The 13,549-nt window shown below is 60.8% G+C and overlaps 2 protein-coding genes across 2 annotated transcripts in view; one reads left to right on the top strand and one right to left on the bottom strand.

Annotated features, from left to right (window-relative positions):
• Positions 1-4,263, top strand: part of LOC135365510 (TBC1 domain family member 22A-like) — a 136,466-nt gene extending 132,203 nt beyond the window's left edge. Inside the window, exon 12 of the mRNA XM_064597038.1 lies at positions 3,573-4,263. The gene's annotated coding sequence lies outside the window, so the exon portion shown is untranslated. The remainder of the gene's footprint in view (positions 1-3,572) is intronic.
• On the bottom strand, positions 877-10,208 carry LOC135365604 (transcription initiation factor TFIID subunit 4-like). Its single transcript, XM_064598024.1, has 7 exons — positions 10,177-10,208; positions 6,442-6,565; positions 6,102-6,184; positions 5,464-6,041; positions 4,258-4,349; positions 2,319-2,500; positions 877-931 (listed from the first exon to the last, which is right to left on the bottom strand). The coding sequence occupies exons 1-7, from the start codon at positions 10,206-10,208 to the stop codon at positions 877-879; spliced, it is 1,146 nt and encodes a 381-aa protein (XP_064454094.1).
• Positions 10,209-13,549: the final 3,341 nt, after the last annotated feature.

Raw genomic sequence — 13,549 nt, 5'->3', positions numbered from 1 at the left:
TCCCACCTTGGGGGCTGGCCCCTCAGCTTTGGCTGAGGAAGCTGGGCCTGTGCTGGGTGCCTACTGTCTCCTAGGCTGGGCCCTTCCTGTACCCTCCCTGGAAGCCCTGTGGTAGGACTTGACCCCACTGACCAGAAGCCACAGCCTGGGCTCCATCCACAGACTGACCATCCTTTGCTCGTCTGGAATCTAGAACTTGGGTCTCCCCAGTGCCCTCCCAACTTCCTCATCAGGTCCCCTCATTTTTATCTCCTTGCTATGTCTTGGGTTCGCCGCCCCCCTGCCTTCCATCATGCTTCCACAGCCTGAACCACTGCAGACTGGAGCAAACCTCCAACCTCCTTCCTCCAGAAGGACCCCATCAAAACACACACTCTATCACCCCTCTGCCCAAGAACATCGGGTGGCTCCTCACTGCCTGGAGCACCGTGTCCTACAGGCTCAGCATCCAAAGTCCTTTAGCATTCAGTTGGACCAGACCTGCCAGCCCCCCACAGCCCCACATCCCCTTCCCTTGCTCTTCCACATCTTTGCAGACATCCTCTTTCCCTAGTGAACGCCTCTGCATCCTATGAGACCCCAGGCACACATCACCATCCTCATCTCCGGGTGGGTCTTTGGGAGGGTGGGAGGGGGAGGTCATGGCCTCATCTTTGGGCAGACTGACTCAAATGGTCAGTCCCATGTGGGAGGGTTAGGCTGCCCAGAATCCACCTGTGCTGTTGTTAGGGCCTGGGCACAAACCGACCGACAGACCACAGACTAGGGAGGGGAGGAAGGGAGAGAGGCTGGAAAGATATAGAAGCAGACCCACGGGAAATGGAGCAACAAGGCTCCATCCTGCCCACGCACGATGTGTGGGGATAAGCCCAGACCCTACCTGCAGGACGTCTCTCGGAAGGAGATGTTCACGTCCCAGTGGGTGTGGACTCTGCAAGGAAAGAAGCGGAGGGTCAAAGTGGCCTCCAGGATCTGGTACCTGAACAGCAGGGTGTGTGTATGGCATAGCCCTCATCTTCCCCAGAGCGCTGGCCCCAAGGGAACTGGGTTGGCTCGGATTTGTCTCCAGTGCTATCTGGTACCAGCTCAACCAGCCAGTGGCTGCCACCAGGATAGGACCGTGGGGCAGGAGCCGACTCCTGGTCTCACCAGACAAAGGAATTGGGAAGGACAGAAATGAGGCTGCCACACCTGTCCTTCTTGTTGCAGCGAACCCAGGAGAGCTGCCACATTGTGCTGAGGGCGGGGGTGGGGAGGGGAGCTGCAGCCTCTTCTGCGATCAGCCATGCAACTGAACCAAATTCCTAGTTGCTAGAGCTGCTCCAGCCAGGCTGGAACAGGTCAGGGAGCAAGCCCCATGGCCGCTGCCGGCACCAATGGTCCAGAGTCAGCCCAGGCGGGTGCAGCTTCCTGGGTCCCAGCTGCTACCAGTCTGCCTCCTGAAAGTGACCACCGCACTTGTAGGTAGGAGGGATGCCAAAACGAGAGGTCAAGTAAGGAAACAGCTCTGCCCTCTGCCTGTCCCCTCACTCATAGCAGTGTTCCCAGAAAGACCCTCAGGCTGAGGGATGGTGGTTGGAAGCCTGTGTGGGTGTGTCACCTTAGCAAGCATGGGTAGGAGGGCTGGGAAGTGGGGGTGTTGGGGGTTTGGGAGGGTTATTTTAGGGCAGGAGATGTTGGAACACGTTGAAAGACTAGGTGGGAAGAGAAAAGGCCTAGAAACTCTGGGGGTGAGTAACATGTGCTGGATGGACAGACAAATGAATGGACCGACAACAGATAGATGGAGGCATGAAGAGGTGAGTGGACAGTGGGAGGTGTCTCTGCCAGGAGAGGAGATGGTGGGAAGTCAGGAAGAGTGGCCCCGAGCCTGGAAGGGACAGTGGGTAGCCAGGAAAGCTGCCTCCTGCCAAGGAGAATGAGCATGAGAGTTTCAGGGACAGCTCCGGGAAGGGGGCTGCTCAGCTCCTTTCTCTCCGCCTGGCTGTGGTGGTATCAGGCCCTCCCTTCCTGGGTCTCCCTGACTGCCCTCCTCCGAGAGCCCCTGGCCCTTCCTAGAGCCTCCTTCCTTCCCCACATGGAACCTCGTCGATCGCCTCCCTCCAAGTGGGGGCAGGGTAGGTTCTCACTATGGTCTTGTGGCGTCAGGGGTTCAGGCTGTTTCAGCTTCGGCAGACATGACAAGCTCAACCTGGGCCCTGTCCCCAGGGCAAAGGGTCCTCGCCCTGGCCTGGCCTTCAGCTACCTGGAGACACCAGTCTTGATGTCCCGACCAGAGCCCGGGTGCCTCCCCCGAGCCTGGCCCCCAGTAAAAGTGCCTTCTCCTCATGAGAGGGACATGTGGGGTGTCCTCCTGTTTCAAGCCTGGTTGCCGCCCACAGGCTGGGCCACTGCCATCGCTGTCACCATCACGGGACGAGAAGCTGGGGGTCAGCTCCTTCTTTAGGACCCGTGCAGTGGGCAGGGCAACTGTCCTCTTGTCTGCCAGCCGCCCCCGGTTCTGGGCAGGGAGGGAAGAGAGGAAGGTTAGGCTGAGCCAGGACCCTCAGGGTCCTGGGAGCTGTGCACTCCAGGCCCAAGCCTCAGGCAGGGTGCAGGTGACGGAAGCCCTCAGAGCAGCTGCTAAGATCAAATAGGCACCATCACTGGCCCCGCTACAGGGCTTCTAGCCCACAGGACAGGCCCGAGGGTCCACATGGGTCCCAGTGGCTGGAGCTGAAGACAAGAGCAGAAAGATGAGGCCCGGGTCTGCTACCGGGGAGCGGGGTGCAGTGAAGGGCTGTAGGCCCTGGCCAGGCTCCTCGTGACACTGCCTTGTCCAGACTCTGCACTCTAGCCGGAGTGTGGGGGTGCCCACCCGGAGGCAGACCCCAGCTTTCTCGGCCCCAGGGAGCCCCAGGGACCACGTGTGCACAACACAGCATGTCTGCATTCTGCCACGTGTTCAACGTGCAGCTACCTCTGTGTGCTTGTGTCTGCTGGACCATCCCACAAGCTCCTGCATGAACCCCCAGCCACTGCCAAGTCCTGTCTTCTATTCTGCTAGTGCCACGCAGGGTCCAGTTCAGGTTGTTTGGAGCCTGAGTCTGGGGCCTGATCCTGCTGACCCCTTGCAAACTGCAGGCCCGGGGTTCACAGGTCACTTGATGGGGAGCCCTTACCAACCTAGACCCTTTGTCCCATGGGCCCCTAGTGAGCCTACCCTCTGGGTCAGAAACAGAGATTCCATTTCTTCCACAACACCTCCTTCTCCCCTCCCTACACCCATGTTGTGCGGATGTGGAGCTCATGTGTGTGCTGTGTGCTGGGAGATCAGAGCAGGAAGGCATGTCCTGTGCACAGACATGGAGGGTACTCCACACCGAGCTTGTCCGTGCTCAGAGCACACTATACAAGGTCACTATACACCAAGGCTCCCTACAGTGTCCTTAGGTCCTGCTGCCCCAGTGGAAGAAAAAAGTTACTGATTATTTTCGGGTGGGCAGGAACCCTTTTCTTATTTAATAAGGGGTTGCTGTTTCAGGGGGGTGGCAGGGACCTTGGGATTATCTAATTCTCTCTCATCTCTTCAGTCACCTGGGGACCCTCGGACATCCTCTTTCCTGTTGCAAGGACAATGCCATCATACCCACGAGCTTGAGGAGGAAAGTGTGGAGGAGGGTCTCGCCTCACCCTGGACCCGTGTCATCCTGGACCTGAAGGACTCCTGAGCAGCCACCATCGTCCTGCCCTCCAGAATAAGGGACCTTCCCTTCAGACCCAGCCCACCCCAGCTCCAGATTTGGTCAGTGGCCCCAACAGAGTCAGGGGGCCCTAGTCTTCTCCCCTCGCTTGGTCTGGGGACCACAATTGCCCCCCTCTCCAGGCCCCCCACCGCGAGCCACAGTCTCCCCCATACTTGCCCTTATGAATCCACTTGGGACACCCTCCGTATTCCTCCCTGCAACATACTCAGTGAGAGACCCTGGACAGCACTGGGGCTGGGTGGGAGTCTGAGGGTAGGCCTGAGAGATGAAATGGCCTGCTTTGTGGCCCCTTCTGAGACCCTGGCCTTGGCCCTGTGCTCTAACAGCAAGAGCAGAGAGTGGTTGAGCCGCAGGTGCGAGGGCCTGTCTGGTCCAGCTATTGGGCTCCAAGGGCAGTGTTTTCAACAACCGCTGGCCTGTCTGAAGTGGGACTCTGGATCCTAGAGAACAGGCACAAGCTCCACAGGGGAGAAGGAAGACCCAAAGCCCCAACTTTTCTCCCCCATCTCACCACCGGGGAGGATATTCGACAGCCCGGACAGTCGCAGATCGGAGGGTGCACCTGCAGAATCCCCTTGGACATAAGCGTCTTCAGACTTTTTCCTGTGAGGAGAGCCGAGGCAGGACCGGTGAGAGAGCAGGGCTGGGGCACAGGTAGAGCCGGCACGCACGGGCGCGCTTTCGGGGCGCAGTAAGCTGCACGGCCGGTTCCCCCTCCTGGCACGTGTATGAACATCCAACTTCCGAACCCGCTCCCTGGCCCTGCCGCCCACCACACCCTCGCGGACGCCGCGGGGATCTGCGGGGCTCAGAAACTCAAGATCCCGGCAAGCGCCGTCCCCTGACCAAGGGCGGCCTCCTCCCCGCCCCCTGCGTCCCTCCTCCCGCTCTCTACCCTCTCTCCAAGCCGGTCCGGGGGAACTGGGATCAGGGCTCACGAAGGTCGAGCCTGCGCGCAGGTGCACGGCGCCCCCGGGACCAGGGCTGTGTCTGAGCCCTCAGCGGGAGAAGGGCGGCCACAGCAGAGCCGCGAGCCTCAAAGCCCAGCGCGACGGGGTCCCCAACTTTCTAAGGATCCCCCACCCCCGCCCCTGTCGCTCGCTGCGCTTCCCCCGTTTGCCTGCTCCGGCGCCCTCGCAACGCGCCATCGGAGCCAGACTCCTGAATGCTCCCAGCCCCGCCGCCGTTCCAGTTCCGCGCGCGCCCCCGCGGCCCCCACCTGCCCACGACACCCCTCCACCTTCCCTTGCCTTCCAGCAACTCGCACCCGCACCCCGGCCGCCCGTGGGCCCCTCTACTCCCGCTGGAACCTGGTGGCTCCCCGACCCAGGAGGGAAGTCGGGTCCCGCCCAGCCGGCCTCCCGCCGTCTCCCGAGTTCCCCTAAACTTCCCCTGGGCCACACAGCCCAGGAATCCCGCAAAGACCTTCCGAGTGGGAGGAGGGGCCGGCTCGTGTGCAGCCGGGAGCCCAGAGCACCGCGGCTCAAGCTGAGGTGGCGGTGGAGGCCGAGGGCGTTCGGCTCGGGTCCACCAAGGCGACCGTGCTGGGGGCGGTGGGGAGGGGGGGAGTGTCCCCGCGGCAGCCCCAGAGTCGCAGCGCCCTCTCCGGGCGGAGATGGAGTCTCCCAGGTGGCAGATTGAGGGGGTCCGGACCCAGGGGTCCTCGGGGAGCAGAGGGGAGGGACCGTAGCGGCCTGCGCCCCCGCCGCGGCCGCACCTTTGTGGCGGATGCTGCGCTTCCAGTCCTTGGCCGTCTCTCGGCGGCTGACGAACTGGAACTCGTTGGGTGTGAGCCACTCGCCGCGGTGGCGGATGGACGGACCCTTGCTGCCTCGGCAGAGTTTGCGCACGGAGAGCAGCGCGCGGTTGGCGCCGCGCTCCACCTCGATGCCTGGCTCGCCGTTGTCCAGCAGCGGCTGGAAATCCGGGGCCGCGGCCGCAGTGGCTGAGACGCGTTCGGGGGCCAGAGGGCCCCGGGGCAGGTGGAGGTGCGGGGCGGCCTTGTGCAGGCTCAGGTAGGCGCGCGGGGAGCGGAGTGGTGGAGCCCACAGCGCCTCGTAGCCAGCGGTCGCGGCGGGTAGCGAGGCGGCCGGGGGCAGGGCGGCCGCGGCCAGCAGCGGTGTCGGGTAGCCTGGGAGCGGCGGCAGTGGCAGTGCGGCCAGGGTCGGATGGAAGGTGGCCAGAGCCAGGGCCCGGGATTCGCGGCCTGGGAGCTCCTTCTTGACCGCTGGCGTGACGGGCCGGTGGCCTTGTAGCCTGGCTCTCCGCCGCCGGCGCCACTTGCTCGGGCCTGGGCTGGCGTAGGGTCTCGAGGGCGGGGGGCCCGGGAGTCTCCCGGCCGCGCGCCCGCCCTACCCGCTACTGCGCCCCGGCACCTGCGGCCGCGCCGCCCGCCGGGCCACCACGGGCCGCTTCTCGGCCGGCTGCCGGGGCCTTGGCTGCCGGAGACATGGTGCTGCGGGAGCTCCTCTCGATCCCCTATCGACCTGCCGAGCGCCGCAGCCCCGGGGCCCCAGGGCTCCACAGGGCCCCGGGCCACCTGCGCCCGCGCCCCCTGGGGCGGCCCCGCTCGCTGGTCCGCCCGCAGGGCCCAGCCGGGCAGTGGAGTCCAGAAGTCTCCGGCCCTGCGCCCCGCCCCGCCCGGGGGTCCCAGGCCCCAGCCCCGCCTCGCCGCCCCGCCGCCCCTGCCGCGCACCCGCGTACACTGGGGCGCGCCCGCCCGGCAGGGACTTGGGAGACTGCCGCCGCCGCCGCCGCCACAACTTGGCCCATTTAAACGGCCCGGCTCGGCGGGCGGGCGGGCGCGGGCTCCAGCAGGTCTGGCGACAGGGGCGGTGGGACAGGGTTGCGCCCCTGCCCTATTTCCAAGCGCGCGAGGGTGTGCGAAGGAGCGTACCCTAGGGAGAAGCTGCGCGCACCGACCACGCCATCGTTGAGGGAGTCATGGGGCGCAGCTGGGAGCCCGGACTACACTTGGGGAGGGGGCGGGCCCAGGACTGAGAGTGGGCTCCTGGCGCAGGAGGGACCTGCGATTAGGAGTGGCCCGCTGGCCTGGCGGTTCTGGGTAGGAGTGTTTTCACAGCAGCGGTGGGTGGTGGGCATCAGTGTCCGGCGTGGCTGGTCTCCTCTGCATCTGCAGGGTGTGAGGCTGTGGGTTTGTGGTGTGTGGCCTCTGCAAATGTGTTGGGCAGGTTTCATGTTCTGTGAACAACAGGACAACGATGCTGTCAATTACCGCCGCCTTACTACTCTGCACTTTACATGCCTTAGTTCACTTGATCGTCTCAATATGAGTTTTCCTCCTTATTCTCATTTTATAGATGAGGAGGGTGAGACACAGAGAGGTCAAGGAACTCTCCTGATGTCATACAGCTGTTTTAAATCCAGGCTCTCTGACTCCAGGACAAACAATATCTGAGCCATGCTGTGGGGCAGGAAGGTGGGCTAGACGCAGTCTGGTTGAGGGATGGAAGATGTGGGGAGGAAGAGGGGCCGATGAGTGCGAGATTGCACACTTGAGCACATTTCTGTTCCCTAGTATGAGCCAGTCTGGGGAAGAGGAACCCTCTACACTCATGTCCACTTTGGTGCCTTGAGGAAGCAGGTCAGCCTTGGCCCAGTCCTGGCATGAGGGTGGCTTGTCCCTTGGTGTTCAACTCCCATCTCCCTGCAGGCCAGCATGCCAGCATGCCAGCCTTGCAGTAGAAGCATTAGGAAGAGAAACAGAAACCTACTAATAGCTGATGAGACAGGTTTGTCTTTCTCTGATGTGTTATTCTGAACAAGCTAGAAAGTAGCCTCAGATCCCATCCCAGCGCCTAGACCCCCACTGAGATGCATTTGGCACGGAATTTTTGTGGGCATCTCTCTGACCGGGCTCTGGGGGGTTGAGCTGGACCACAGGTGTGCTTGCATGAGCACCTTGTGCAAGGGAGTGATGGGAGTGAGGGAGCACCCCACCCTCACCCACCTCCTCCCAGGCACCTGCACCAGCTGGGCATGAGCCTGACCACTGGCTACTGCTCTGCTCTCCCTTGCTGATGCACACTGCCAAGATCATCTGCAACCAAGGCACCAGCCAGCCCCAAGACTGACTCGGGGAGCAAGGTCTGGGCTGAGACCAGGAACGTGTCTGGGAACCTATGCACCCAAACCTCTGTATCCCCCTTCTGCTCTACTCTTTGTCCATCTGCCTGCTGGGATTTAAGGGGCCAGGTGTGAATGTGGGTGTGAAAGTGAGTGGTCCTATATGGTGTGCCACCCTCAGCCCAGTTGCCCTCCGTGCAAACTGGACACCTGCACATGCCTGACCCTAGGTGCACACTCACCTTCTGTGGTCCGCGTCTTGCTCTCAGGGGTGCTGCCTCCATGTCTAATGGATGCAGGAGGCTGTTCCTGCCCAAGAGCCAAGGCCCACAGAGGAGCCATCATGCTAAGCTGTGGTCATGGCACAGTGTGGAGAGGTTATCAGGGCTCAGCGTGAGGCCAACTGTCTGGCTACAGCCCTGACACCGCTTTCAAAAGATGGTCCCCTCCACTCAGTTCTTCTCATGTTTGCCTGCACCTATTTACTGACCCTTAGGCCTCCTAACCCTTGACCTTTAAACTGAGGTTTGGGGAGGGAAGGCTAGTGAAGTTTATCTCTAGATCTGAGAAGGTACCATGTAGCCTGTGGAGGGGGCCTCCCTTCCCTTCTGCAGGACCACCCTTGACTCACCCCTGACTTCTTTCATCCTGAACAGGCCCACAGTGGTGAAGGAGGGGCAAAGAAGGCCCCAACTCTGGCTTTCGGAAGTGGAACCCAGCTGGCAAGGTAAGGGGGCTAAACTAACCTAGCTCACCCAGCCTAACCTCCATGCTACTATCTGGTTCCACCTCTCTCTGGAGGATCAAGGGGCTTCCTAAAATGACCATGACTGGGTTCAAAGCTCCCTGCAGGACCCCTTCTCCTCCAAGGGCCACACCCTGACTTTCAGGAGACCCCCCTTCTAGGGCTTTGGCTGATCAGTTCACCCCTACCCCCACCCCTACCTGTTTCCCCCTCTTCATGGGAAGTAGACCTCTCTGCCCACAGGATCAGAGCCACTTTCCCACAGGGATCAGGCATCCTTACTCCTGGGCATTCTACCCCTGCCACAAGGATCTGCTCACTTTCTTCCTCCTGTCCACCTGTGTCCTGGTTTGGCACCTGCTCTGCGCTTCTGACTGGAGCCAGAGGTCAGAAGGACAGAATTTTGGCTCTAGAACCTCCCCCGCCTGGAGTTCAGGCCTGGCGGCACCTTCCTTGGGAAACGCAGGTGGGAGCGGCTGCCCAAACCCCTCCTCTGGCCCTCAGAGGCCCCGCCCCTGCCTTCCTCGCGGCCACGGCGGCGCCCTCCCTGCTGGCGGTCCCCCCGCTGGGGACCCTCTGCCGCTGGGCCGAGGCCTGAGCCCCCGCCGTGGCCGCTGCCGCCAGGGAGGGGGAGGGGGTCATAAATGACCCGCGGGGCGGCGCGGCCCGGGCGGTGCAGACGGTGACCCGAGACGTCCCCGGGGAGCGCGCGGGGCGGCCCGCAGACCCTGCTGCCCCCAACCCAGGCTCGGCCAGCCTTGACCGCCTCTTCTGGAGCTCTCCGACCCAGTCCACGACTGGCGCTCCTGCCAGTAGCCTCCCTCCCATCCTGGAGGGCCTGCCTACCCCCATCTCCAGACTGTGCCCCTTAGAGCCCCTTTTCATCCATTCCTTCACCAGTCATTTATTGAGCACCAGATGTGCAGCCCCAGGGAGAGGGATCCAGAGGTGAGGCTGGGAGATGCAGAGGAAAGCAGTGTGTCTCTGGATCTCAGGTGCAACCTTGGGCCTGCTCCCTCAGCCTAGTCTTCCTGAGCTCATCCAGGGTGCCTGTCAGGGTGGGAGAGCAGGCCCAGACATGCCAGGCACGGGAAGGCATGCAGGGACAGACCACACAGGTGTGAGCACAGCTGACACGTCTCTGAGGAAGTACATCCTTGTGTACACATCCGTGTCCTCAGGCAAGCACCCGAAGCCCGCAACAGATACGTATGACAGGGTACATTCTCAAAAGCGCAGGCGCAGGACAGGGGCTTGCACGGATGCTGACATCTTGACCACACACGTGCACGGACAGTGTATGTGTTCACTTACAGCACAGCCAGAGGAAGGACACCAAGACCTGTGCAAAAACATCCGTAGACACACAGGCCTGCACCATGGGCTCCATTTGGATACAGCTGTCATATCTAAGACAGCATGGCTGGGGCAAGGGTCTGGTTTAGGAAGGGTTAACCTGTGAGGTCAAAGGTCAGTGGTGAGTCAGCTGGGGCTCCCCCAGACTCCCTGCAAGAGTGGCCGGAGCTTCTGGGAGGAATGTGTCTGTTTCCAGCTGCAGGTCAGACACAGGAGGGGCTGCCCTGCGAGGACATGCCTTACCTTTGGCCAGTCACGAGCTGGCGGCAGGCCATGCCGTCTCCGTCTCAGGAGTAGAGATGTTTCCGAGCCCAGTCTGTTCACTGACCTTAACATATGCCATTTAAAGGAGAAAGAGATAGGACCTAGGGTCAACCTTACGTTCTCCCGTGGGTGTGCAGACTTGGGGCACCCACAGGGCACACGCTGCTGGAGAGCACTGGTTACACGATACTCACCTGCTGTGTTACACAGAAGTTGGGACACACACACACTTTCTCAGACACAAATACAAGGACACAAATGAGCTCAACACACAGGGTGCTCTGGGTACACTGATGTCGTACAGAGGAAGTTGCTGGTCTGGCAACATGGGTCGGAGTCTGGCTACCACTGGCTCTGCTTGCTTGGCCCCTCTTGAGGAGGGACGAAGACACCCACTTGCTGGCATCACTGGGGACAGAGAGCAGCACCTGCCCCAGAGCAGCCTGCCGGGGGCTGTGGACCCTTCTTGGCCCGGGTTATGCTGAGGTAGGCTGACACAGGTGGTAAGGACGGCAGACTCTGCAGGGGCCTGAGATTTGGGTCCTCCTGGCTAGCCACTGAATGACCCAGTCTTCTCTGCCCTTCTTTGGACCTTAGTTTCTCCATCTGAAAAATGAGATAGGGGCTCAAAATCTGTGGGTTCCCTTTGGCTCAGAGGAGAGCAGTCAGGGTAAGATGTGGCTACATGTGCCCTGGTCAGCACGGTGAGGCAGGCCTGGCACACCCTAGATGCTTTCTCCATAAATGGGCCCAGAGTGCAGGACCTGGGGGGTCCACTCCAAGGTAGGGCCAAGTAAAGGGCAGGAGCAGAGTCTTCCAGGGCCCCTAGGGACCAAAGAATCTATCCCAGTGAATGGGCATGAGGGCTGGTGTCACCCCTTTCTCTCCCTGTCGACATTGCCAGCCTACTGCCTGGACATGGCTTGGGGTGGAAACGGGGTTGGGGGGACCCCCGGACGCAGCTGGTGCCCTGCTGGGTGGATGTGGGTGCCAAAGCCCCACGTGGTCCTCATCCCTCATGGCACAAGCCTCTGCAGCACCAGTCACCCCCTCTTTCAGATGTCAGGTCAGGGAGATGACCAGAGTGGAGTAGTAGAGCTGGGTGCAGCATGCAGACTCAGCTCCAGTCCCATTACACCCCTACGTCCCAGGAATGTGCCAGCAGGGGCTGAGTGTGAGAGACGAGGAGACCCTTACCTGAGAGTGTAGGGTTTCCTGTGTGCTCGTGTGTGTCCATACTGTGTGCTTATATGTGAATGTGCTTCCCTCCTCCTGTGACCACAGTCTTGCTGTCCACATCAGCTCATAGTCAGCGTAGATCCCACATGAAGGCCTTAGGGACCCACGCTCCTCATTGTGGGGGTATAGGCCCTGGAGGGTCAATCCCAACTCGGCTGGTCACATGTTTACTCTTTGCATGGTCAGCTATCTTGGCCTGGGCAGACCTGTGTCCACAGTCCTGATAGAGACATTAGGATGTGCTGTCCTCAGAGTCGTAGGGCAGCGGTCAGGCTCCCATGGGGGGGAGTGGGTACTGGGGGAGGAGTGGGCTTGGATGTGGGAGGGGCCTTGGAGTTGAGCATGATGAGCATGATGGGGCAGAATGGGCTCCCGTGGGCTCTCTGCCAGGACTGCCAGGTGGAAGTTGAAGGAGAAGAGGGGACATTCAGGTGGGGACCCTCAGCACAGAAAGCCTGGAGGCAGAGGGAAACTGGAGGTGAGAGGTCAGTTGGTGGAGGGCTAGGAGGGTGGGAGGCTACAGCTGCTGTCTCCAGGCCCAGCTCTGAAAGACTCCCAGGCTGCACAGGGAGTCAAGACTGGATCTGGGAGCAACTGTTAATACGTTGGACTTCCTGCAGAGTGTGAGCTCCCTATGAGCAGGACTTTTGTTTTCTGACATACCCACGTGTCAGCATTTGAGGGCTGCATACAGGGGTCCATCCTGGTGTGGCCCACTCAGCCCAGCTTGGCCTCCCTGCCCTGGGGAAGCCCCATCCCTGCTCACCTCTTCTCCCAGCACCTGTCCACTGGGCTTCTGCCCAGGCAGGACTCTAAATACCCTCCTGTCCCCAGAAGATTCTCAAGAGTTTGGCCACAGGCATCCTCTTCATCAGAGAGAGAGAGAAAAAGTTCTCAAGCCTCTTGGCAAGGCCTCATCCACTATGCTGCAGCAGGATTGCAACTCTGCGCCTGCCTGCGCTGGGAGGAGGGGTGGTCTGGGTGTACCTCACACACAGTCCCACCGTCAGGGTCACCAGGAAGACCAACAGTCACTTTGATGGCATGGATTTGTCGCCTCAAGAAGTAGCAAGCCGAGGTGGTCAGTGAATTCACGATTTCACGAGTCCAGCCCAGGCTGGCTGTTTGAGGTCATCGACTTAGCCTGACCCCATCCAAGGCCCGGTCCTCCTTGCCAGTGGGCCCATTCCTCCAAGGGCTGGTTGAGTTGGTGACATCCCTGTGGGGTGCCCTGAATGCATTGACATCTGTGAGTGCCTGTCTGGGTGTGAGTTTCCTTTATTTTTATTATTTTTAAAGATTTACTTATTTGGTGGGGGGAGGGACAGACAGAGAGGGAGAGGGGAAGCAGACTCCATGCTGAGTGGGGAGCACAATGCGGGTGCCCAATCTCATGACCCTGAGATCCACCTGAGCCGAAACCAAGAGTCAGACACTCAACCAACTGAGCCACCCAGGCACCCCTGGGTGTGAGGGTTCCTTTATTACTGCAACCCACTAAGTCCTCCATGGGGTCAACTCACCTTCTGCGCGGAGTGGCCCCGCACACTGTGCCATGAGAACAGGAACTCTGTGATGCCCAACCGTTTGAAGTTATGCACGGTGCCCCAGGTGCAGTCTCAGAAGTGGGTAGGCTGAAGAGCACAGCCTGGTACGGGCTGAGACCCTGAGCAGAGCCCATCGGCAGAGGCCAGACCCACACCTACCTCCGGCAGGGGAGGGGCAGCAATTCCAGGGCTCTGTCCAAGGCCACAACCTGGCACTTTCTCCGGGGCATTTAATAGTCCCAGGTTGGCCTTGGGGGCCTTCCCACCTGCAGACTGCCTAGGCTGCTTGGGGGCCTGGGAGAAGTGGGAGCAGAAGAGGCAACCGGAGGGACTGGGGCTGGTCTGAGGGGGTTTTACCTCTGCATAGAGGAATATGGGCATCCCCAAATGTGGAGTCCTCATGCCCTGCTCAGGACAAAGGATCCTGACCTTTGATGCTCTGTGTACATGCAGATGCTAACAGAGGTCAGCGTGCTATAGACCCCTCCCAGGAGAACAGACAGACCATTCTTCCAGACTGGGTGGCCTTGCCAAAATATGAGTCTGCCACATGTTGGCAGTTGAGT

The sequence above is a fragment of the Mirounga angustirostris genome, unplaced genomic scaffold, assembly GCF_029215605.1.
Source record: "Mirounga angustirostris isolate CCGP_5_RB_7025 unplaced genomic scaffold, mMirAng1.0.hap1 SCAF_8, whole genome shotgun sequence".
Taxonomy (NCBI): Eukaryota; Metazoa; Chordata; class Mammalia; order Carnivora; family Phocidae; genus Mirounga; species Mirounga angustirostris.
The sequence above is the reverse complement of the archived record's forward strand: the minus strand, read 5'-3'. Positions and strand labels throughout refer to the sequence as shown.